The 25449-nt window shown below is 39.1% G+C and overlaps 2 protein-coding genes across 2 annotated transcripts; both read right to left on the bottom strand.

The window, feature by feature from the left end:
* Positions 1–5333: 5333 nt before the first annotated feature.
* LOC127081257 (uncharacterized) lies at positions 5334–7068 on the bottom strand. Its single transcript, XM_051021527.1, has 2 exons — positions 5650–7068; positions 5334–5366 (listed from the first exon to the last, which is right to left on the bottom strand). The coding sequence occupies exons 1-2, from the start codon at positions 7066–7068 to the stop codon at positions 5334–5336; spliced, it is 1452 nt and encodes a 483-aa protein (XP_050877484.1).
* Positions 7069–7116: 48 nt separating this feature from the next.
* On the bottom strand, positions 7117–8292 carry LOC127081256 (uncharacterized). Its single transcript, XM_051021526.1, has one exon. It carries the CDS (start codon positions 8290–8292, stop codon positions 7117–7119), a length of 1176 nt encoding a protein of 391 aa, XP_050877483.1.
* Between the last annotated feature and the right edge of the window lie 17157 nt (positions 8293–25449).

The following is a 25449-nucleotide window of genomic DNA, read 5'->3' as shown; positions in this document are numbered from 1 at the left end:
TGGCGACAACCAAACTTCAGATATCAATCACAAATGTATTTACAAACAGACTGACAGTGATGCCAACGACAATTGGGTTTAAAACAAATGCTGGTTACAACCCGACCTTAAAGGATACCAGTTACAACTGGATTTGGTCAAAGACAACTGGTGACATCCAGACTTAACAGACGATGCCAATAACGACTGGTCTCAGAGGTCAAGGGATACAATCAACAACAAGACCTGAGATTATGCAAATGAGTGCGAAGCACTTCGGGCTATGCATGATTCGGATTTTGCTTATATGCATGATGTATGAATGATCATGAAATGCAAATGCTGACAATATACAGACTGGAAATTAGGGAAAGCTTTATGGAGGTACTGAATCCTCAACACCAATAACTCAACCAAAGGAGTGAGTAAATGAATCAAAGGAGGATCTATTAAGCTGAACAGTTACAACTGGCCCAATAATCCTTCCAGAGAATGATAAATTTGTGCTCTCTGGAGATAGATATTGATCATCCAAGGGGAGTCTTGCAACTTGAGACTTGCGGGGAAAGACGAAAGATTTCCTCTTAATATTTCCACATGTCAAAGCAAAATTGTGTTTCTCAATATGTTGAAAAATTCTTTTTGAGTTCAAAATTCATTATTAACAAATAAATGACATTTTGTATAACAAAGAAAGTCAGAGAAAAACAGTAACTGATAGAATTTGATAGGCAAACTTGTATTTATTCAAGAATGGTAGCACACAAATGGCGTAGCTCCATAGAATGTTACAAATTTGAAAATGGCAATAGGGAAAGGTTTACATTGAATCGCAATGACTACTACTATCCCTAATAACAATGACTCCACGAGACCTCGCTTCTGAAGGGAGTAACTAGATTGATCTTCCATTTTAGCTCTTTTGTGTTGATCAGTGACGAACCGATATAGTCTATGCCTTTTGTCCCTAATTTTTTCCTGGATCGCCCTTTCGGGTTTTCAATCCACCGGGACGCTCCTTTTTGCCTAAGTCTCCCTTTCAGGTTTTCAACTTAGCGAGCTACCATTTTTTTTATCCCTAACTTTTGCCTGGACCGCCCTTTCGGGTTTTCAGTGCACCGGGATTTGTCAGGCATAGTATCTTTTGACTGCATCAGAGTTCACAGGGTGAATGCGCTCTTCGCCATCCATAGTTGTGAGAAATAGAGCACCTCCAGAGTATGCTCTCTTTACAACGTATGGGCCTTCATAGTTGGGAGTCCACTTCCCACGTGAATCTTTGTGTACTGGCAGGATCTTCTTGAGCACGAGATTTCCTTCCTTGAACTCTCGAGGACGGACCTTTTTGTCAAATGCTTTCTTGATTTGTTGCTGGTACAATTGTCCATGGCACAGAGCGGTCATACGCTTCTCATCAATGAGATTAAGTTGATCATAGTTATTTTGGATCCATTCAGCTTCGTCTAGCTTGGCCTCCATCAATATTCTCATTGAAGGTATCTCTACTTCGACTGGGAGAACTGCGTCCATCCCATACACTAAGGAGAATGGGGTTGCCCCTGTTGAAGTGCGGACTGAGGTCCGGTATCCATGCAAAGCAAAGGGTAGCATCTCGTGCTAATCCTTATAAGTTTTCACCATCTTTTGCAGGATCTTCTTGATATTTTTGTTGGCAGCTTCAACAGTACCGTTCATCTTTGGACGGTATGGAGAAGAATTATGGTGGTCAATCTTGAAACTCTCACATAATTCTGTCATTGTCTTATTGTTCAAGTTTGAACCGTTGTCGGTGATGATCTTGCTTGGGATTCCATAGCGGCAGATAATCTCCTTCTTGATAAAGCGAGCAACCACATGTCTCGTCACATTGGTATAGGAAGCAGCCTCTACCCATTTAGTAAAGTAATCGATGGCAACCAGGATGAAGAGGTGACCATTGGAAGCTTTAGGCTCTATAGCACCAATCATGTCGATGCCCCACATTGAGAAAGGCCAAGGCGACGTCAAAACATTCAAAAGTGTTGGCGGTACATGCACCTTATCAGCATAAATTTGGCATTTATGACATTTCCTTGCATAGGTGAAACAATCAGACTCCATGGTCAACCAATAATAGCCAACTCTCAAAATCTTCTTGGCCATGGCATGTCCATTGGCATGGGTCCCAAAGGATCCTTCATGAATTTCCTTGATTAACATGTCCGCTTCGTGTCTATCCACGCATCTGAGCAGAACCATGTCATAATTTCTCTTGTAAAGCACATCATTGCTCAAAAAGAATTTGGATGGTAACCTCCTCTGAGTTTTCTTATCCAACAATGTAGCGTCTTCTGGATACTCTTGACTTAGAAGATATCGCTTGATGTCCTGAAACCATGGTTTACCATCAGTTTCTTCTTCAATCAGCTGACAGTAGGCAGGCTCATCACTTCGCTCGATTCGAATAAGTGGAGCTTCATTATGGAATCTGACTTGGTACATTGATGCTAATGTTGCCAAAGCGTCAGCCACTTGATTTTCTACTCTTGGGATGTGATGGAAAGTGATATCGTCAAAGTATTCTATCATCTTCACAACATGAGCATGATACGGGATCAGCTTCGCATCGCCAGTTTCCCATTCACCTTTGACTTGATAGATCACCAAGGCTGAATCTCCATACACCTCAAGGATCTTGATTCGGAGATCAATTGCGGCTTCAAGACCAAGGATACAAGCTTCATATTCTGCGACATTATTCGTACAATCAAAGCATAACCTTGCTGTAAAAGGGGTAAAGCCACCATTTGGATTCATCAAAATAGCCCCCACACCATGACCACTGTAATTGGAAGAACCATCGAACGCGAGCTTCCATCGAGATCCTGGTTCTGGTCCTTCATCTGGGCCGGGGGTCTCACAATCTTTTATCACCATTATATCCTCATCGGGGAAATCAAACTTCAATGGCTGATAGTCTTCAACTGGTTGGTGAGCAAGATATTCTGCTAGCACACTTCCCTTGATTGCCTTCTGGGTTACATACTGGATGTCGTACTCTGACAAAAGCATCTGCCAACGGGCAAGTCTTCCAGTCAAGGCAGGTTTCTCAAAGATATACTTTATTGGATCCATCTTCGAGATCAATAAAGTAGTATGGCAAACCATGTACTGCCTTAAACGACGAGCGGCCCATGCTAGCGCACAACAAGTTTTCTCTAAAAGTGAATATCGACTTTCACAATTGGTAAACTTTTTACTCAGATAGTAAATAGCATGTTCTTTCCGACCAGTTTCGTCATGTTGCCCCAGCACGCATCCCATTGATCCTTCAAGCACAGTCATATACATGATTAATGGCTTTCTTGGGACAGGTGGAATCAGAATAGGAGGCTCTTGCAAGTATTGACGAATTTTCTCAAAAGCACTTTGACAATCAGAATTCCATTCAACAGCTTGATCCTTTCGAAGTAATTTGAAGATAGGCTCACATGTGGCCGTCATGTGTGAGATAAACCTTGAGATGTAATTCAAACGTCCAAGGAAACCTCTAACCTCTCGCTCGGTGTGTGGAGCAGGCATTTCTTGTATAGCTCGGACCTTGTCAGGGTCTACCTCAATTCCTCGTTGACTAACGATGAAACCAAGCAACTTCCCTGAACGGACACCAAATGTGCATTTTGCAGGGTTTAAACGTAATCTAAACTTTCTGAGGCGTTCAAAAAGCTTCTTCAGATGGCTCATATGATCTTCTTCATTCTGAGATTTAGCGATCTTGTCGTCAACATAGACCTCTATCTCCTTGTGCATCATATCATGGAAGAGAGTGACCATAGCTCTTTGGTAATTTGCCCCAGCAATTTTAAGACCGTAAGGCATTACCTTATAGCAAAAAGTGCCCCAAGGGGTGATAAAAGTGGTCTTCTCCATGTCATCTAGAGCCATCTTGATTTGATTGTAGCCAGAAAAACCATCCATAAAGGAGAAGACAGCAAATCTTGCAGTGTTGTCTACCAAAGTATCAATGTGTGGTAGAGGGAAATCGTCTTTTGGACTAGCTCTGTTTAGATCCCTATAGTCAACACACATCCTCACCTCACCATCCTTTTTGGGCACAGGTACAATATTAGCTACCCATTGCGGGTACTTCGCCACTGCGAGAAAACCAGCGTCAAATTGTCGTTTGACTTCTTCACGAATCTTCAGAGCCATATCTGGTCTCGTTCTTCGGAGTTTCTGTTTTACTGGCGGGCAATCTGGCTGAAGTGGCAGCTTGTGCTCAACGATGTCGGTGTCTAGACCTAGCATATCCTGGTATGACCATGCAAATACATCCACATATTCTTGTAGCAGCTTAACCAATCTCTCCTTGACGCTTGCTTCAAGTGTGGTGCCAATTTTAACTTCTTTCTTCTCTTCCTCTGTGCCAAGGTTGATTGTTTCCACCGGTTCTTCATGTGGCTGAAGGGCTTTGGACTCGTGCTCGAGCAGCCTTGCCAATTCGTCGGGGATGTAACAATATTCTTCACCCTCTTCTTCAGCTTGGTAGATAAGGGAGTCAAAGTTGTGAGAGGTAGTAAAGTCATTGGATTCAACGGGGTTATCGTTTATTCTGCATGTTCGAATGATTGATTTCTTTTAGAAAAGTAAAAATAAAAGATGCATAAATGAAGAGTTTTTTTGTTTTTGAAAAGATTGCCATTTTCTTAAGAGAAAGCAAAATAAATGAATAAGAAGAATTTAACAAAATGCCTTTCATTCATTGATAATGATTATTTGAAAAATGAAAAGGGGCCCTACAACATGATCCATTAGCCTTGGGTAGAGCTAAGGATTTGAAAGGAAAAAAAACAACAATTATTACTTTGACAAAGGAAAAATTTTGGGGATCTCAACCGCCTTCCAGTTGTTCAACGCTGTCTCACACCGGTAAACCAAACATGGCTCGTCTTCACTTTCGGTGTTATCTTCAATTGCATTGACTTGATCTCCATGGATGAATCCTGTGTTGAGGAATACTTCCTGGATGCTTCGGGTGTTGTCCTTTGCAGGGACTCGGGCTCCTTTCGCAGCGGAAGGCAAATATCCCAGACCAAAGCGATCATGCTTCTCACGAATATCAATAAGTTGACCCCAACCTTCAGGGTTTCCTCCTTCGATGCTAGACCTTGCGCTCTTCAGAGAAGCGTAAGATGAACAAGCTTTCCCAACAAGGTCCTTCATTTCCATGAAAGTGGCATTGGCTATTTCAAGAGCTTGGAAAGAAGTTTCCAAAGCGTCCTCATCAGCCTCAATGTATCTGAAGGATGAAAGGTGACTGACCACAAAGTCCTCCTCTCCAGAAATGATGATTAATTGATTGTCCACTACAAACTTCATTTTCTGATGTAAGGTGGAGGTAACTGCCCCTGCAACATGAATCCAGAGACGTCCCAATAAGCAACTATATGCTGGATTAATATCCATGACTTGGAAATTAATCGGGAATGCGTGAGGGCCAATCAATATGGGCAACTCAACCTCTCCAATCACGGTTCTCCTGGAACCATCAAAAGCTTTCACTACCAAGGCACTAGGCTTCATAGCTGGTCCTTGATAAGATAACTTGGCGAGTGTTCTCTTTGGCATAACATTCAGAGAAGATCCGGTATCAACCAACACTCTTGCGAAAGCATCATCTTTGCATTTTACCGAGATATGGAGAGCAGGATTGTGATTTTGTCCATCCTCAGGTAATTCCTCTCCACTAAAGCTCAAAGTATTACAAGCTGTGATGTTTGCCACTACCCCATCAAATTGGTCTACTGTTATGCTTTGTGTTACATGAGCTTGAGAAAGAACCTTCAACAAAGCTTCCCTATGGGCTTGGTAGTTCAATAACAGAGATAGAATAGAGATTTTAGATGGTGTCTGATGCAACTGGTCCACAACCTTGTAGTCACTTCTTTTGATTAACTTCAAGAATTCAACAGCATCTTCGGATTGGACCACTTCGGGTTCTTTAGTGGGAGCTACAACTGTTGATTCCTTGGTCGGCCCTTGAGGAGTCACATTGAATTCAGGCGTATAGATTCGACCACTACGGGTCATTCTGCTCATTCCTGCAATATTGGTGACGTCTTCACTTACAGTTTCTGTCACTTCAACATCTGCACTTCCTTCAATAACCTTATCCACAACGGTAATCTCATATTTCCAAGGCACGGCCTTGGTGCTCTCATACGGAAAAGGCGTGGGCGTACATATTTCAACAGGCGACGGATGACTAGTCTCAGGCGCCACCTTTTTGCTATAGTAAGGAATTTCCACTGGTTCGGGTAAATTGAAACAAGGTTCAATTACCAACACATCTTCGTCCTTCACAACACTGGATATTTGAAGCACTCCTTTATCCATCAAATCTTGAATGTTATCTCGTACCACCTGACATCCCTTTGGGTATGTGGCACACTCTTCACAATTTTCATGATTAACATTAATCATGCCAGCTTCCACCAGTCGGGCATGGAATGCTGCCAAAGGAGTCTTTACATCATCCACCTTATCAATCGTAACACCAACAAAGGTGTCTTCAATGGTGTTTACTACAGGATTTCCATGGGGAGGAAGAGGATTGTTCTTCAAATTCGGTCCCATGTCCTTAAAAGACAAGATCTTGCTCTCAATCAGTTCACGAACCCTATGCTTTAGAGCGTAACAACCCTCTAGGTCATGCCCGGGGGCACTCTCATGAAAAGGACAGTGTGCATTAGGGTTGTACCATGGAGGAAGACGGTCAGGTGGAGGTCCCATAGGTCTGGGAACCACCAACCCCTTTTGCAATAGGGAGGGATACAACTCAGTGTACGACATTGGGATTGGATTGAAGGTCGCCCTCTCCCCTTGCCTCCTATTCTGGTTCTGAGCAGTTTGCCTCGGCGCTTGAGCTCTCGGTTGTTGATAAACAGGAGCCGCTGGTGCTTGTTGATAAGCTGGAGGAGCCGCAACACGTTGTTGAATTGGAGTTGGTCGATAGACTGGAGGCGCTTGATAAGCCTGAGCAGGCTGTTGATTGAACGCAGGCGTCACAGCAGCTACGTATGGTTGCGGAGCATACTGGACGGGATACATGGGTGGTTGATAGGGAATTGGTTGTTGAATATATTGCTGTGGTGAGTATTATTGTGGTCTCCTTCTTGGAGGAGCTCTTCCTTGACCATCAGTCACATCATTTGTTTCCCCTTCCTTCTTCCTAGGAAACCCTCTAGAGAACTTCTTTTGATTGGCATTTGAAGTTCCAGCTACAGCCGCTAGTTTGCCATTCCTTACACCATATTCAACGCGAGCTCTTATAGCAACAAGCTCGGAGAATCCCAAAGAAGCACTTCCAACCATCTTCTCGTAGAATTGGGGTTGGATAGTGTCGATAAACAGTTTGGCCAATTCTTTTTCAGCAAGAGGTGGTTCAACCTGAGAAGCCAGTTCCCTCCATCTCTGAGCGTACTCTTTGAAGGACTCCTTATCATGCTGAAACATGCTCTGCAACTGTCTTCTGTCAGGCGCCATATCCATGTTATACTTGTAGTGTTTTATGAACGCATCTGACAGGTCTTGGAAACACCTTATCCTATTCTGATCCAGACTTAGATACCATTTGGAAGGAGCCTCACTCAAACTGTCTTGAAAGCAGTGGATCATCAGCTTGTCGTCCTCCACGTGTTGAGCCATTTTTCGGTAATACATGATGAGATGGCTCTTTGGACAAGTATGCCCCTTGTATTTGTCGAAGTCCGGGGTTTTGAATTTTGCTGGAATCACTAACCCGGATACAAGGCACATTTCTTTGGCAGCAGATCCAAAGACGTGGTCTCCTTCTAGATCTCGGAATTTCTTCTCAAGGAGCTGCATGTTCTCCTTTACTTCTCTGAAATCCTCAAGCCTTACTTCGTCACCAGCAACAGTTGAGTCAACAGTTTGATACATGTGGTTTTGATCTTCATAATGAGGAACATGCCTAGCATAGGCGGCTGGTGGAACCACAGTATGGATGATTGGACGTGCGTCGGTGTAAACTGGTAATGGCATAGCTTGTTGGACAGATTGCCCCATTTCGTGCACCACCTCCGCTCGGGGGACAAAATCATAGGGTAGCCCATATGGAGGAAGGGTTGAGGGTAACGTCCTCTGAGGTGGGACTTCCACTGCTGGGCCCGTGGTCTCTGAAATCATGGTCGCTTGTGGAATCTCGAACCTGAAGGTTAAAGCTTGCAGCATTTCTCGCATCTGGGACATGCCTCCCTTGATTTCATCTAGTTCAGCTCTAACTCGGGCGCTCTCTTGTTCTTGTTCAGCCATTCTCTGTCTTGCTCTGGCGCGAGTATTGTACCGGTGTTGAAGATTCAGCGTGAAACTGGAGGAAGAAAGGGCGGAATGAGACTCTATTTTGAAAATGTATGAATGCATGTATGGATGCATCTTGTTTGCAAAACTCTTGGTTCAAACTAAAAGTTTTGCTTTTTATGCGTATGCAATGAATGGATGGATGCAATGTTTTTTTTTTTGGATAGGTCCAAAGGTCGGAGGTATGGATAAATTTGATTTCTTTTCCAAAACGGGGTTCTCACCGGGTATGATCTAGGGCGTTGTTACAAAGGATCCCCAGAGTCATTGATTCACAAGAATGTTTGACGCTTACGGGAAATACTTTCCGGTCGTCAACTCCATCCAGGGAATCTATTCTGGGTGAGGTTCTCGTACCGACTCTTAGAAGTATTCACCTCGGGAGTCCGTACTACGCAACCATCGACTGGGTTCTAGACAGGGTGCTCAGAGTCATGGATTCAAAAGACTGTTTGACGCTTACGGAAAATACTTTCCGGTCATCAACTCCATCTAGGGAATCTATTCTGAGCGAGGTTCTCGTATCGATTCTTACAAAGTATTCACCTCGGGCATCCATACTACACAACCATCATTTCTAGTTGGCCAAAGGTTCAATGTTCTAAAAGGTTCTTAGAGTCATGGACCCCTTTGAAACATCGAAGCTTACGAGGTATACACCTCGGGCGACAATATTTGCAAAACAATCTACTCTAAATGAGGTTCTCGTACCGACTCTTACGAAGTATCCACCTCGGGAGTCCGTACTACTCAACCATCGTCCTATGTTATGTTTTTTTTTTGACTCTAGACTCGGGTGTAGAGTCTTTCCCACATGGTTTGCAATCAAATTTCCAAGTACCCAACACAGTAGAACCAATATACAACAAATATATCAATATAACAATAAAGATAATAAAAGCAATAAATAAAGAAAAGCCACACAATTAAGCAAACAAAGGCACACAAACGTCCTAACTAGGCCTAACTCGCTTAGGGAACTACAAGTCCCCAGCAGAGTCGCCATCTGTCGTACCTCATATGAAAAAATGGGGATACGACTTCAAAGCGAAGCGCGATCGCACGCTCACAATGATGGACTGAACAGAGTCGCCACCGAACTTTATTTATTCCCAAGAAGGAAAGGGGAAATATCGATAAAACCCAAGACAAAGAAAGGATAAGATATATGGTCGTCGCAACCAAATCAGGGTTCGGGAGTCGATTACGCAAGGGGAAGGTATTAGCACCCCTCACGTCCGTTGTACTGAACGGGAACCATTAGGTCAGATGTGTGCGTTAATGTTAGTTTGAAATGTTAGGCTTTTCAGTTTATTAGGTGGGAAAAGAAAGAATATAAGAGAGAAGAATATTTTTGGATTTTTGACGAAGTGCTAAACCTAAGTTTTTTATTAGTGGGCGTGACAATATTTACAAATCCTGCTCCTACGTATCTCAACAGAGAAATCAAGGCTTACGTAGTTCTGGGTAGAAAAAATGTTTTGTTTGTTGGTCGATTTTAGCGAAAGCTACTTTGTGTCAAATCGACGAAATCATTGTTGGACTACCCAAAACAGGTGGAGAAACATTGCCTTCCATTGTTTTGAAACAAAGTACCTTTCGTTTGAAAAAGGTTTAAGAGTCAATCGCATGGCGGCGAGAAAAAGAAATTGATTGGTTTGGTGTATTTTGAGTGATGGCGAGAACTTGGATGAGCGAGATATACATCTCGAATCCTAGCCTCAGGAGTGCACGGTATACACCATGTTCCATTTCCATCTTTATTGAAAGAGGTTAAGATAGGAATTAAGTATTTTGGAATTTGATTGAGAAAGGGTTTGAAGACACCGCATTGACAATTTTAAATGATGGCGAGAGCTAAGATAGGCGAGACATACGTCTCGAATCTTAATCTCAGGAGTGGACGATATACACCATGTTCCATTTCCATCTTTATTGAAAAGTGTTTAATAAAGGAATTAAGTATTTTTGAGTTTTTTTGTGAAAATGACTTGACCCTAGATCAAGTATTGATGGACGTTTAAGAGAAATTTGAATGAGTGTTTGAGAGAAAACAAAGTGGATAAATTTGGATGATGACGAGGGCTAGGATTGGCGAGATATACATCTCGAATCCTAGTCTCAGGAGTGCGCGGTATACACCACGCTCCACTTCCATCTTTATTGAAAAGGTATTGACTATGAATTAATATTTTTTGAGTTTTTATTAGGAAAAATGGCTTGACGCTGAATCAAGCGTTTGATGAAAATTTGAAAGAAATGGAATAGAATAGGAGGGAGAAATGGATTGATTTGTTTATTGAGAAAATACTCGACGTTGGATCGAGTCTTATTTTTGATCTTTTGAAATCGTTGATTTTATTCTTGTGTTAGTAGCTAACTAAACAGTCAAAGAAATAAAACAGTAAAATTATTACACATCGGGGGAGTGGGGTACATTTTTTCAAATGGGGATTCAAAATACTGGAATAATTTTATCGGGCCCAAACAACAAATAATGCAATGTATGAGTGTAAGTGCAAGAGAACTGGCTCATTGTAAGAAGGCCCAAGAGTAAGCCATGTGATGAAAATAAATAACACAACAAGTTATATTTACAACACACTCAAAAATTAAATCGAAAAAAAGGTAAAATCGGGATTTGTACGGATGGACATTGAGGAACACACAAAACCTAAATAATGTGCTCAAAGTCGGTTTGCACATATAGACAACAATTGAAATGTCATATGCGATTAATCGAAACGCGGCGAAATACTATCAATATATCGATAAAAATAATCATGGATAAATAGCAAGAAAATTGTCAAATCCATAAATTAAAAATCGACGTTTAACATTAAAATCAACAAGTGTTTAAAAAAGGAGAAAAAATAAAAATAAAAATAAATAAAAGGTTTAAAATAAAAATGGTAATAATAATAAAAACTAGAAGAAAATACAAAGTATGTTAAAAATGAGAAATGCTGAAAACCAAGGATCGAACCCAGAACCTAAGGCTTAACAAACAACATTTCTGCCACTAGGCTAGAACTATTTTGTTATTCAAATATCGCCTGCATTACTATAAATATAATAAACAGGCGCTGAATATAATTAAATAACAAACATAACAGTAACAGTATCAAATAAAATGAAGATTGCACGTAAAAGAAAAAATCAAATGAAGCACATGAAAACAACACACGGAAAAAAGGAGAGTTTGAGCATGTGAGTTACCGAAATTACCAAGGTTGCTACCGCTTTGCGTTGTTGTTGCTGCCGGTAATGGAACTCGGTAACGAAACTGAGTCGAATGTTGATGTTGTTGCCGGAAGAATGTCGAGTTGTGATATGACGGTTCCGGTTGTAACCTTTCTGGTTGCAACAAGGTTGACGGCGGAGAGTTTAAGGGACTTGTGGTTTTTGTACAACTGAAGCGTGGAGGGGGTATGGAGGGTTATTTTTCTGCGTGAACAGTGTTGCAGAGAGAGATTTCGAAAATGTCTTTCTCCTCTCCTTTTTTCTCTCTTTTAATGGTAGCCGCCAATCCTCTCCAAAAACTAGGGTTTTTCTGCCCTCCCTTTTAGTGAACAGTAGCCTCTCTTTTATATGTGGCTCATCTCCTCTCTGCTGTGTTGCTGTGTTTCCTCAGAGTAGTGGAGGTCTGCTGTGCAGTGGAGAGGTTTTGAATTTTGTCCATATCCAACTTGTGGTCCCCTTCTCAATTCTCTTCATTTTGAAAACTCTACTGTTGGTAAGAAACTTTCACCACTGTAACTTACTTAACTGAAAAGTTTGTTTTAGAATTAACTGATTTTGGGTATTTGTATTGCAACAGCTTCGGCGTGGATTGAGGTTGGTCTTTTCGAGCCTCACTGTAAGGCCGACGGCTGAGACATCCACAGTTGAGACAATGAATGACATACCGGTCAATTTTCCATTCAAGGCAGGAAGCACTTTACCGGCAACCCTAGCAGCTCAAACACTTAGCAACAATTTAAACCGATGGCTTGGAGCGCTTTTGTGCTATTCCGGGATTCATATTATGTTGTTTGTTTTGTACTTAAGGAGGTGGAGACGAATGGAATTCAAAAGCAATTGAAGTATATGGGATGCTGAGACCGCGACTTGCTCATTGGAAACTAATTGAGAGTGAAAAGTTACCAAAACTTTGCATGCTACTGAAGAACAAACAGAAGAATGTCTTGTCGGAAATGTCGATGCATTCGAAATGAAGTCACCAATACAAAGTGATCTTAATATGCATCACATGGTTGATTCAGAGATTGAGCAAGTTCACGTGGGACTCTTCCTTGGCAAGCAAAAGAGACAGACCACAAGATGAGTTGAAGCATATTCCTTGGATATCAGACACACCAGCTGGATAAGATGATTAATCATGTGGATCAAGAAAACAGTAGTTTGTGGTGTACCCTGCAGCACCTGAGACAATGACTCCAGCTTCTGTCACAACAATACATTCAGCAGCATGATCCCATATTTTTCATGGTATCCTTTATGGGGAAGACGCAAATATATAGCTCCATCTCCTCTCGACAGAGCTCCATATTCTGCTTGACTGTCAATTCTGACTGGCGGTGCTTTGACATCGAGTTTTCCTTAGTCTGCGTAGAGCCATCCAATGCCTGCATATATGTTCCATCACCCGGGGACTTTGAAGCTGTAGCAACAGCATCAGATGATTCGGAGCTTTCGGGTGCAGAAGAAGAAAACCCCATTAGTCGACACATTGCTCCGCGTAGAATCAACCTTATGAGGTTGCACGTGCACAGACTCATCGCTACATGCTAAGAAGCTCTCCACGATACGAACATCGGCTTCAGGACTATGATTGTCAGCATCAGAATTATCAGAGCATTGACTCTCCTCGCACGAAATGCCAAAATATTCTGAAACGATTAAGTGATCTTCATTCGCGATCTTAGGGTCTGGAAACACAATTTTACCCAAATCTCTGGCCAATGACTCGGATGTTTCCAAGTCCTGCGCAGCAGCACGTGTGGCCTCCTCGCCAGGCTTTGCCGATATTGCCATAACATCAGGTGTAGCACCAGTATAAGCAATTGAAAACTGAACAAAACATTCTTGTATGTCAGCCATGACAAACACCTAAGTATAATTCAGAGGATTCTTTTGCAGGCCAGTCAAGCTGAGTGCAATGTCTTTGGGATGAGAGTAGCAGACATGGCAAGAACATGTGGAGCCATATAATCATCACTCTTTGAGGACCCATCTGTAATAGCATCATCTTCCATACTCGAAATTGTAGATTTATAAAATAACTTACTGTTAAATCTTCCTCTTTGAATCACACCAAAGCGATGCTGCTCATCCACCACAGCAATACGTAAGGCTGAGAATTCCACACTTTCTGCTATCAAACTGTGGGTTCCAATGGCCATTGAAATTTCTCCAGTCTGGATACCCTTACGAATCATCCGTGATTGGTTTAGTGGGGTTGAACCAGTGAGTAAAGCAACAGTCGGCTTGAACTCGGCCTCACCCAAGTTTTCAAGCAAGGTAAGCAAGTGTTCATAATGTTGGATTGCAAGCAAATCAGTTGGAACCATGAAAGCAGCCTAATAGCCAGAACCAATAACCTCCATGCATGCAAGAAAATCAACAATAGGTTTCCCACATCCAACATCACCCTGCAGTAGCCGATTCATTGGAACTGGCCTCTTTAAATCCCAAATAATTTCTGAAACAGCTTGCAGTTGACCAGGAGTAAGAGTGTAGGTACTCGGCTTCTTCACCACACGTTTCCACTCATCAAATGTCTGGTTCACATACATTTGTTGTTCAAAATGATTCTGTACACGCGAAGGTAAGAAATGGCTTTCACTTTCTATAGACTGACTGTTGTATTGTTTGGTTGAGTCAGTTTGTCTTCAATTTGTGACAGTATCCGATCCCTTGTTTTTGAAGCGCTCTAATATTGAACAGCAGTTGTTCATTGTGCAGGCATCAAGAAGACCATGATTCCAAAGTTTGATCATGAATAATGTCCAACACCAATGTAGAGCTCGGGATGAGATCAACTCTTCTGCATGATGCTTCGAAAATGCCTCACAAGCCCACGGCATATGACCATCAGCCAGTACCCCTTGTTTCTTTTGAGAAATATTTTTGGCGGTTGCAGTCTTGGATGTTATACTAGATGAATGATTAACATGAGAATCCCTCGTTCTTCCCGTGATCTTAGAGTGAGAAGTTTGGTTAGAACCTTTGAATTGAGTGTGACTTTATGAGAAAACAGGGCCATTGTTAGCAAATTTTGTAGCAGAAGCAGTATTGGTGGACGAAGCTTTATTTCGAATAGCCGTTGTAGGTTGCTATTGTTGCATACCATGCTGCTTCTGAAGCAGTTGTGAAGACTGTTGAGAACTTGAAGTATTACATGAGTGGTTTTTTCTTTATCATCATCTTGGTGGGAGGAATTTCCTCCTCTCTTCTCTACAGTAGTTGAATAAGTCTTCTACTGAACAGTATGAGGTGATCCAGCAGAGTTGCTGACCTGAGACAAACCATTTTTTTCTTTGCAGGAGAATGATATACGCCGTGCCGAGTTTTAGGATGACGCTGCAGGATTCTGTTGGTTTCACCTACTACTGTTATGGATTGATGCGCTTCCTACATGGCTTGTTTGGAGACAAACCCCGTAGGATTGGGGATGTCGTAAGACCGGATTGCTGATTGGTTCAGGTTGGAGAGGCAATTTTATTGTCAATGGACTTTTCCTTGCAAACTATTACTCCCTGGGGAGCATCTCTCACATAGTCTTCCATGGCTTGCATAAACAACGACGGGGCTGCTCAACTTTAATAAACTTCTCTCCGCATCCAATATCAAGATCGCGACATATTTCATAAAACTCTGACAATCTCTCAGCCTGCAATCCAACCCTTCTTTATATATCAAGAGCTTTCAGAGCATCTTCACGTTGCATCTCGAAAAACTTATCAATCATATTAACAGTTCCATCACTAATAGCTTGATAGATTTTAATGCTTTCCGAAGTAAACAACGAGAGTGCCAACTGAATCACAAAATTATGTACAGCTGCCCCTTGTGGATGGAAACTAACGACTCGATAGAGAAGTTGTTGTAAAGCTGGCAAGTGCTCTAGCAATTCTGCAGTTACTTTCTTTACCCAGTCCCTCCTATCAGCTTCATTTTCGGCCTGCAGTGTATATGATTTTGAGGGAGAAAAGGTGGTTAACGACGTCGGAAGGAAGAGAATGAACCACTTTTGTTAACTCTGTTGCGACTTGCACCAACTCCGATTCCATTCTCGAATGACTGCAAACTGTTGTACCCTCTCGTCTAATCTTAACCACTTAAGAGCAGGAATGAACATGAAAATTTATGCCGCCGTATTGACTCTGCATGCAACCTGTTATGCTATTCCTGTGCAGTATCAGCATCGGCATATTCCTGAAACTGTGCATGTGAATCGGCCTCTAGCTTGGAATAGAAAAACCTGGCGGAGCTGAAACTTGTGCTCTTGAAATAACAGAAAGCTTATTGGAAGAAGTTATTGAATGGGCATTGCTTATATTTTCAGCTTCCTCAAAGTTACTGGTAGGAAAGCCATTTGCAATAAAAGTCTCTTTCTGCCAGACTCTGATTGAGTGTGTGGCCCTTAGGCTGTTGCTGGCTGAAAGCATAAGACGGATGCACATCAAAAGTTTGAATTTCAGATTCTTCCTGCCTTGCAAAAGAGAACCTTGACTGGTTATTATTTTGAACTTTCCTAGAACTAGATTTTTTAAAGGACCGGGTTGGCTATCAGTATTATCACTCAACAACTTCACTATATTATAAGGTGATGTTATGGAGTCATCCCAGGGATCAAAATCAATGGACAGGATATTTGAGATTATACTACTTTCTCCCTTATCAATTGTGACAGCATCATTTCCAATATTAACTGTTTTACTAATTAATCTTTCCAATGTGATGATCATTGCTTTCATCATGAAGCAAACTGTAAGAGTCGGTACTGTCTAATTTCTCATAATAGCCATTGCATAATGCTTTAGATCCACGAAACTGTGATTCATACCCAACTTCAATATCTGTGGCTAAAATAAAACCAGTATTTACAACGGTATAAGGTTCACCAGACAAAGTACCTAGCTTTACAATTTCTTGAGTAAGATCATGATTTCCGGAATTGAGTTGCTGAAGTTCAGCTTCCAAATGATCAAGACTGGAAAACGATTCATTGTGCTGCTGAGAGTGTATTTCTTCAGATTTAAGACCGGCACTGGTCCTGTCAACAAATGCTTCGAAATCTAACTCATGTTTCTACAACTAGATACCAGACACGCTATTTTACTTGCCACCTGCAGTAAATCACACTCATACTTCTGTTTCATGACTAGAGCATCTGATTCTGCTGTGTTTAAAGATGCTTGAACCATATGTAGAAGATCTGAAATTCTTGATTTCTCAAACTCTACATCTGTGACCAGTTGCTTGAGATGGATCAGCTCCTGCCTGTTCATATCAGAATCCCGCCCGTGGAGTTGGTATCTCACCTTGTCATAGCTTCCAAGTCCAGAATATGCAGGTCATTCAAGAGAGTCCTTTTTGCATCTTAGAAACTTCATGTATTCATGTGATGAGATGTTTTTTTATGTTTTTATTTTTTATTATAAGTTATTCATATGTCATGTACATGGATGATTGTGATTGAATGAATGAATGAAGTAATCGAACTATGAATGAGTATGTGGAAATTCTTGAATATAAATTGAAAATTTTCCAATGTGAAGTGGAGAAAATATGAATGCAAATTTTGAAAATGTGAAAAACGTAAAAATATGAAATAGTAAATATGAACATGAATGAAGGATATGAATGTGAATCAAGAAATAATGCAAACGACTGATCGATGGAGAAAAATTTTCAGGGTCAAAATCGGGGTATGACAATCATCAAAATCAATCATCCATTTTGGTGGATTAGGGTTTCCACCTCATCAACATCCAAGATCCATTAAGTTTGAAAAGACTTGAAGTCAAAATCATCATGATCCAAGGCCAACAGATATCCACAAGGTCAAACAAACTAAAAATGCAATTAAATGAAATACAAAGGCATAAGAGATATTTTTAAATGATTTTTAAAATGAAAATAAAATGGAAAATCCACAAAGCCCTTCAAAACACCAAATAAATGGCTAAGAAAATTATGGAAGGTTGAAAATAAAATGAGAAACATACAATAAAATTTTCAGAATTAAAAAATGCAGAAAAGTATTTTTAAACCAATTAAAATAAAGGATAAAATAGAAAAATCATAAAAAATAGAAAATCAAAGAAATAAAATATGAAAAAATAAAAATCAGATGAAGAAAACTAAAAGATAACTTTAGAAATTATTTTGGGATTTTTTGGAGAAAAAATAAAATTACTACGAATTTTTAAAGACAAAAGCAATTTAAAATAATAAAAGAAAAAGAATAAAATCAGAAAAAAAAACTAGGAGAATTGGATCACGCATCTTTAATTGATGTGGCAAATCCAACACTCTAAATGATGAGAAACACGATGGAATACGCTGCAAGCTAAACACAGGATCCAGTTTGAATTTACCCCATAAACATATCAAAACGCTAACCTGTCTGGTCCAAACTCAGACCACTTGAGAAATACTCCGGTGAGCACTCACCGGAGTTTCATCATTTGGTAACTTCAGGATATGAGACCACCACCATTGTGATCCTCTTCTCATCCTGAATTCAACCTTATGCTTCAAATTCATTTATGTGAACTGAGCAGAGGGAATTTCAAAGAAGTTTCAGAAACAAGCAAGCCACAAAAAATAAAATTAAATGATGAACACGAGCAATCAACACTAGATAATTTAGGGGAAACCATCAGAGAGTGAAGGACTACATTATGGTAACTTGTTTGAGTTCAAATGATGTTCATAACTACCTTGTCCAGATGGTGATCTGAAGTTGATGAAGCTCGATGTGGTTAGAACACTTTAGAAGGTCTCAGAGCTTGGGAATTGTTACAAAAGCTTCAGAGGATGCCGATGGAGCTAATAGAATCAAGAAAATGGACTGAAACAAGCTGAAACTCAAAACACGATAGTTGGATTTTCTAGAAAAACTTCAAGTTGCAGCTGGGGTTTCTTGGCTCTCAAAAGCTTGCAAATGAAGGAAAAAGCTTCCTCTATTTATAGGTAATGTAATTGGATCCAAATACGTGTGGAATAATGTTGAATTCATGCAAAACGAATTTGATCCAAGAGTGTGAAAAGCGTGACTTGAAACTTCTCAAAAATCGGCCAAATGATGTGTTTTAAGTGTCAATTAACTTCTGGAGGTTTGATTAAACACGTTTAGGACAAAAACACTTGCTAATTTGGCTTGGAATTTAGTTTAGTCATGATCAAATATCGGGCAATGGTGATTTCTTCAGTTTCAAGTCACCATGTTCAACTCAATGGGGCATCCTACTCAAAAGGCGTTTTGATCCCATTCTTTTTGCCATGTGTTAACATCATGGCCAAGATTACAATGAGCCAAGAAAGATTGCATTTGGATCTTTGAGAACAAAGTTATGATGTGTTGAAGTTGACAGAAAATACTGGTTCCATAAAAAATTTGAATGTTTCATGACTGAAAATGACCTATAATGTCCTAATGAATTCCATGGCCTTCCAAGCATAATTTGACCTTCGTCCTTGAAGCAAACTTGTAGATGGCGTCACAAATGAAATTGTTCAAAAAGAATCAGCTCCATATGTTGAAAATTGAAGAAGTTATTATCTATGAAAGTTGGCAAAAAGTCACTAGAAAATAGGTTAAATTTCACTAAGTCCACAATAGACCTATAATGTCTCCAAACGTTTGATGATCCTCCAAGCATAATTGACTCTTGTCATGTAAAGATAAATTGTTGAGGAAGTTGAGAAGAGTCATATGAACAAATGGGCATTAAAAAATGTTGAGAATTGAAGGAGTTATGATCCTTGGAACTTTGACTTCAAAATGTTGACTTTTAGGTCAAACCACTTGGAACAAGCTTGTGCACTTGGACTTTCCTTGCATTCCAAAGCACATGGGTGATCATATGAACTCAATAAGGTGTCTTTGATTGCCTTTTGATTATATGGCTCAAAGATTGAAGTTGCTTTTTGAAGAAGGCATGGAAATAAACACATGAACCTTTGACTTTCTTGAGAAGTAGGCCACCAAACTTTGAGATGCTTTTGACTTGAGGAGCCCTACCTTTCCCAATAAACTTTAGAGAAACAAGACATATTTTTGGTATTTTGATTAGTGGTTAGATAAGTAATAAATCAAATAAACACAAAGGTAAACAAATAGGTGCTTGGTGATCCCTACAAGAAGCAAACCCAAAGATGAATAAGGGGACCAAAATGTGACCTTGCTTGTATGCAAAAGATGCAAATGAAATGTGGGATCTTAGGGTTAAAAATTATGGTATGACAGATGCCCTTATTTAAGTTTCTTCAATTTGGAGATATGAAGGTTGAAATCTTTGGCTGGACAAGATTGGAGAGGTTTAAATATTAAAGACCCAATTTTTGGCCCTAAGATACCGCAAGGTGTTTATGATATGATATGAATGTAAAAAGGAATCTTTGTGGGGAATATAGCACCACAGGAGACAAATAACTGCTAGAGACGAGAGGAAACTGAAATTCTAAGGGGGAAAGACAGATTCCAAAGGGATACCCAAATGGGGAAGATAAAATTCTGTAGGGGGAATAGGAAGAGCTCGAAAATAACCGATGCATGGTTAGAAAACGAACTAAAGACCCAACGGGGAAGAATTAACAAAGTAATACTTCTCCGGGAAAAAGCAATCATCAACAGGGAAAAATCCTGACTCCAATAGGAGAAAAATATTACCTACTATCAGTCGAGTGATAGCTTAACAAAGGTAATAAACCAAACAGAAGGATTACCAACTACCAGCAAGGTGATAACTTAACAAGGGAAACCAATCAAAGGTAAAAGGAATTATTACATACTATCAGCCAAGTGATAGCTTAACAAAAGAAACCAATCAAAGGTAAAAGGAATTATTACCAATTATCATCCAACTGATAACTTAACAAAGGTAAAAGGAAAATAGAAGGATTACCAACTACCAGCAAGGTGATAGCTTAACAAAGGCAGCCAATCAAAGGTAAAAGGAACTATTACCTACTATCAGCCAAGTGATAGCTTAACAAAGGTAATAAGGCAAACATAAGGATTCCAACTACCAGCAAGGTGATAGCTTAACAAAGATAACCAATCAAAGGTAAAAGGAATTATTACCTACTATCACCCAAGTAATAGCTTAACAAAAGTAATAAGCCAAAGGGAATGATTACCAACTACCGGCAAGGTGATAGATTAACAAAGGTAACCAATCAAAGGGAGACAAAAGTTCATACCATGAATGAACTTTAGAGAAACGGTCAAAGAGGACTCAATCCAATGAGGGCATGAACTCAGAGGGGGATTGATTCCATCCAGATAATGAACTAGAGAGGAAAACTGAAAATTTTCCATGAGGATCAGACTCGGTGGGGAATTAGAAAGGATATATTCTTTGTTCTTAAGTTCGATACTGTAAGACCCCAATTTTGACCCTGAGATCCCTCATGCCATCTCATCAACATTGCAGTGGCATTGGGATCACATCTTGGTATCCTCTTCACTTATCATTAATTGGGAGAAGATCACCAAGCATTTATGATTATATTATAATTTGTTTTTCTTTGTTTACTAACCAAGATACCAAAAATATTTGTAGTGTAGCTTTGTTTATTTTGTAGGTAGTGTGTATATCCACAGATGCCTCATCAAGCTCATAACTAGGGTTTGAGAGCCTCAATGCAAGAGATAAAGTTAGAAAAGGTCCACTTGAGTTAAAAGCATCATATATGGATCCCCATGTTTTTTATTTGTCATTTTGATCAAGAATTCATCAAGAGTTTGAAGCTTGTTTGTCAAGGAATCCCTAATTAATATGGGTATCTTATGTGCCTTCCTCAGGAAGTTTCTTTAACATTTGGTCATAAGAATATATGATCCCCCGTGAGCCCCAAATATAAAAGGAACTTCAAGTTTGCATGTTGGTTCAAGGAGGTTGACTAGACAAGTCAACAGGTCAAATATAGGGTTCCCTAGACCCTATCTCCTACACTTTTTGTCATATGATAATGATTCAAAGATAAAAGTTACTATTTGTTACATTATAAAAAACTTTCATGTTGGTATCAAGAGCTAATTTTGCTTGTAAAGTCATTTTTTATGGTGAAAGATTATAGGTCATTTAGTTTGTGCCCTAGATGGAAGGCCAACTTACAAGAACCATAACTTGCTCAATTTTTATGATATGATGATGATCCAAGTTTCATGATTAATTTCAAAATGTATTATGTAACCTTTCATCTTTTAGAAAAGTTAAGTTCCACTTGCAAGGTCATGTGCCATGAGGAAACATTATAGGTCCATTTTGGTCCTCATCATTAAATAAGCAATTTTCCTCAACTTCTAAAATCCATAACTTCATCATGAAAGCTTCAAATAGTGTCAAATTTGTGACCAAATTGAATATAAATGAAATATATACAACTTTTAAGAAGGAACCAAAGTCATTTGAAGCACATAACAAAAGTTATTCAAGGTGGAAAAAGGGGTCATTTGACTTTTAACTTAGAAAATTTTCAAGTATGTTTGATTCCTCCAACTTCAAGGTCATAATTCATCATGTTACAAGCTTAAAATGGAAAAATTACCAACATCAAAGTTGTTCCCCATCATGGTAGCTTTCCAAAGAGTCTAATAGCATTCCATTTGGATCAATTTGAGGGACTTGCGCATGGTTCCTTTGGATGGTTTGTTTTGGAAACTTTCGAACTCAAATGTTACACTTTTTTGCATGGCATCATATAGAAATCTCAGCATGTTTTGTGCATGAATTTGGACTTATTGCAATCATCATTTAGGCCTAAGCACATGCCCATACACCCATTCACACAAGCTTGCTAAATTTGGCCAAAAATTCAAATGGTGTGGAAATGAATTTATGAGCTTATAAATACATTGCAATTGCCTTTGGATTGGAAGAGAACCTTGCCTAAGCTCTGCCCAACAAACCCCTAGCCACCATTGAAAGAACAACTTGAAGATATCTTTGAAATCGAGCTTCTAGTTCAAATTCTGCTTGTGAACTAGAACTCTAAGGGTTCACGTCCATTTTCATCTCAATCATCTCCTGTAAGTAAGAGGAAGCAAGACAAAGTGTAATTGCATTGAGATCTTGCTTAAAAGTCACCACCTGAAAGTGAATTTTCTCCAACTTTCCTTCTTCAATTCTAACTTATTTCGTAACATTTCTGCTTAATTTTTGGTTGGCTGAAGTCATACCAATGTACGCATTGAGATTGAGTTACTTTGAGGTTGAATCGAAGCAACTCAGTTATAAAACCTCAATTTTGAACTCGACATATATTCTTATAGAGTGAGAGTTGGAGAAATTGGAGGTCATATTCGAGATCCTCATGATTTTATCTTCAAAATTGTGTATGATCCATTAATTTTGGTGACACTTTGATCCTGACCAATCCGGTTGGTTTCCTCTTAAGGAATATGGTGTTCATTGTATCCTCTTGTATTTCTCTTGTATTTCTCAATCTCCAAGAAGAGTCTTGTATTTCTCAACCATATTCGAGATCCTCTTGTATTTCTCAATCTCCAAGAAGAGTCTTGTGACTGTTGCTTTCCTCTTAAGGAATATGGTGTTCATTGTATCCTCGTATGGTGTTTGGTTTGTCTTGAAGGATTTTATTCCCTAGTGAAGTCTCCACAAAGTTGATTTTTGATTGATGGAATTGCCCATGAGTTGTCTGACTCCCCACTGAGAGTTTTACCTCTTGTTGTGAAGTGGATTCCTCGCGGAGTTTCTCTTCTAATGAAAGATCTCCCCATTCGAGCAGTGTTTGATTCTGAGCAGTTTTGATGTAGCTGTCCCCTATAGGGTTGTCTCCCATTTGATATACTTTGACCTAAAGTTCCCCACAACGTTGACTTGTGGCATTGAAGTATATATATATATATATATATATATATATATATATATATATATATATATATATATATATATATATATATATATATATATATATGTATGTATATGTGTGTGTATGTGTGTGTGTGTGTGTGTGGATCCTCAGCAGATGTCTCTTGTCCTTAGCATGTTGGTTGATGTCCTCGGCAGTTACTTTCGTTCCCCAATGGAGTTGCCAAGTTGTATCTTCTCCTCTCGTAGAGAGTTTGAGCTTTAATCAAGATCTTTGTTAATCTTTGCTTATCCCTTGGCAGTTAATTCCTCCTTTTTTGAGAGTCGAGTTTGGAAGTTGGATTTGTTTTAATCCCCATGATTGCTATATATATATATATATATATATATATATATATATATATATATATATATATATATATTATATATATATATATATATATATATATATATATATATATATATATATATATATATATATATATATATATATATATATATATATATATATATTATATATATATATATATATATATATATATATATATATATATATATATATATATATATATATATATATATATATATACTTTTCATTTCCTCTGAGCGCTGATTCTTCAGCTGTTTTTGGTCGGATGCATGTTCTTCATGTTTTCCCCAACCAAAGTTGATCATTTTATTTTGGATTGTTATATCCCCTCTCTTCCTTGACTACGTAGTTGTGTGCAGTTCCTAGGGAATTGAATATTTGCAGTTAGGATTTATATCCTCGATGATTTATTTTCATCCCTAGCAAGCTCTCCGCTTGGTGTTCCCATCTTGCTGAGATTAGCTGAGTATCTAGTTGTAATGATTGGATCTTTGTATTTGTATACTTTGTGCTTGTTTGTCAGGATAATCATATATGTATTCATTCATATACATGCATAAACATAACATCAGATATTTCATTGTGCATTTTACATATTTACCTAATTTTTTTGATCCCCTACTTTGGTGATATTATTTCCCATATAGATTTGGTGTGTCTATCCTCCTTCAATATAGAGTGTCAACCCGTTAAGCAGAAAGAACTTATCCTTTCTTCTTCCCTACCGAGTTATTTCCTCGTGGATGATTATTATTTATGTTTCCTCCCCAGTTCATTATCTGGATGAAACCACTCCCCTTGATTTATATTCTCATTGGGTTGAGTCTTGTTTGACCGTTTTTTTATAGTTCTTACCTAGATAGATCTTTTGGTCCCCAAGATTTTATTACCCAGTAATTGGTAATATCTTTCTTGATGTTGAGTACTTTACCTGTGTTAATTTACCGTAACAGGTAAAAGGTAATTTACTTCTTTGATTTCTCCAACGAGTTCGTTTTCATTTCCCCAACGAGTCTATCCTTGATATGTTTACCCTAACCGATAACATATATTCTTTCCTTTGGTCTTCTGCCCAGTAACCAATAGTTGTAAATCCTTCTTTCCTAGTAATTATATCCTTCATATGTTTACCTTAGCTGGTAACATATATTCTTTGCTGTGAGTTTATCCTTAATAAGTTTACCCTAACCATTAATGGGTATTCTCCTTTGTTTGGTTTTCTACCCTGTATCTGGTAGTTGTAATTCCTATTTCTTTTGGTAGTCTATCCTTGATATGATCATCTTAATGGGTGATGAATATTCTTCCTTCAGAGTCTATCCTTGATATGTTCCCCTTAAATGGTGATGAATATTCTCTATGTGGTCTTCTACGAAGTATCTAGTAGATCTAAACCCCATTTCTTTACGAGTCTATCCTTGATATGTTTACCCTAACCGGTAACGGGTATTCTTCCCGACAAGTCTATCCTGGATATATTTACCTTAACCGGTAACAAATATTCTTCCTTCGGTCTTCTATCCCCACAGATAGTCGTAAATCATATTTCTTTATTTTTTCCCAGTAGGTTATTCTTACCCAGTAACCGGTAATGGATATTCCTCATTTTTTGCTCAGCGAGTCATCCTTGATATGTTTACCTTAACCGATAATGGGTGTCCCTCTAAGCGA

The sequence above is a fragment of the Lathyrus oleraceus genome, chromosome 5 (assembly GCF_024323335.1).
Source record: "Lathyrus oleraceus cultivar Zhongwan6 chromosome 5, CAAS_Psat_ZW6_1.0, whole genome shotgun sequence".
Taxonomy (NCBI): domain Eukaryota; kingdom Viridiplantae; phylum Streptophyta; class Magnoliopsida; order Fabales; family Fabaceae; genus Lathyrus; species Lathyrus oleraceus.
The sequence above is the reverse complement of the archived record's forward strand: the minus strand, read 5'-3'. Positions and strand labels throughout refer to the sequence as shown.

What these genes read in the sequence shown, in the direction of transcription:
- LOC127081257 (XM_051021527.1), bottom strand. Translation starts at nt 7,068, where the DNA reads ATGTATCCCGTCCAGTATGCTCCGCAACCATACGTAGCTGCTGTGACG. An exon ending in ATCCTGCTCTCCATATCTCG is followed by an intron (nt 5,367 to 5,649) that starts GTAAAATGCAAA and finishes TTCATGTTGCAG; the next exon opens with GGGCAGTTACCTCCACCTTA.
- LOC127081256 (XM_051021526.1), bottom strand. Translation starts at nt 8,292, where the DNA reads ATGGCTGAACAAGAACAAGAGAGCGCCCGAGTTAGAGCTGAACTAGAT.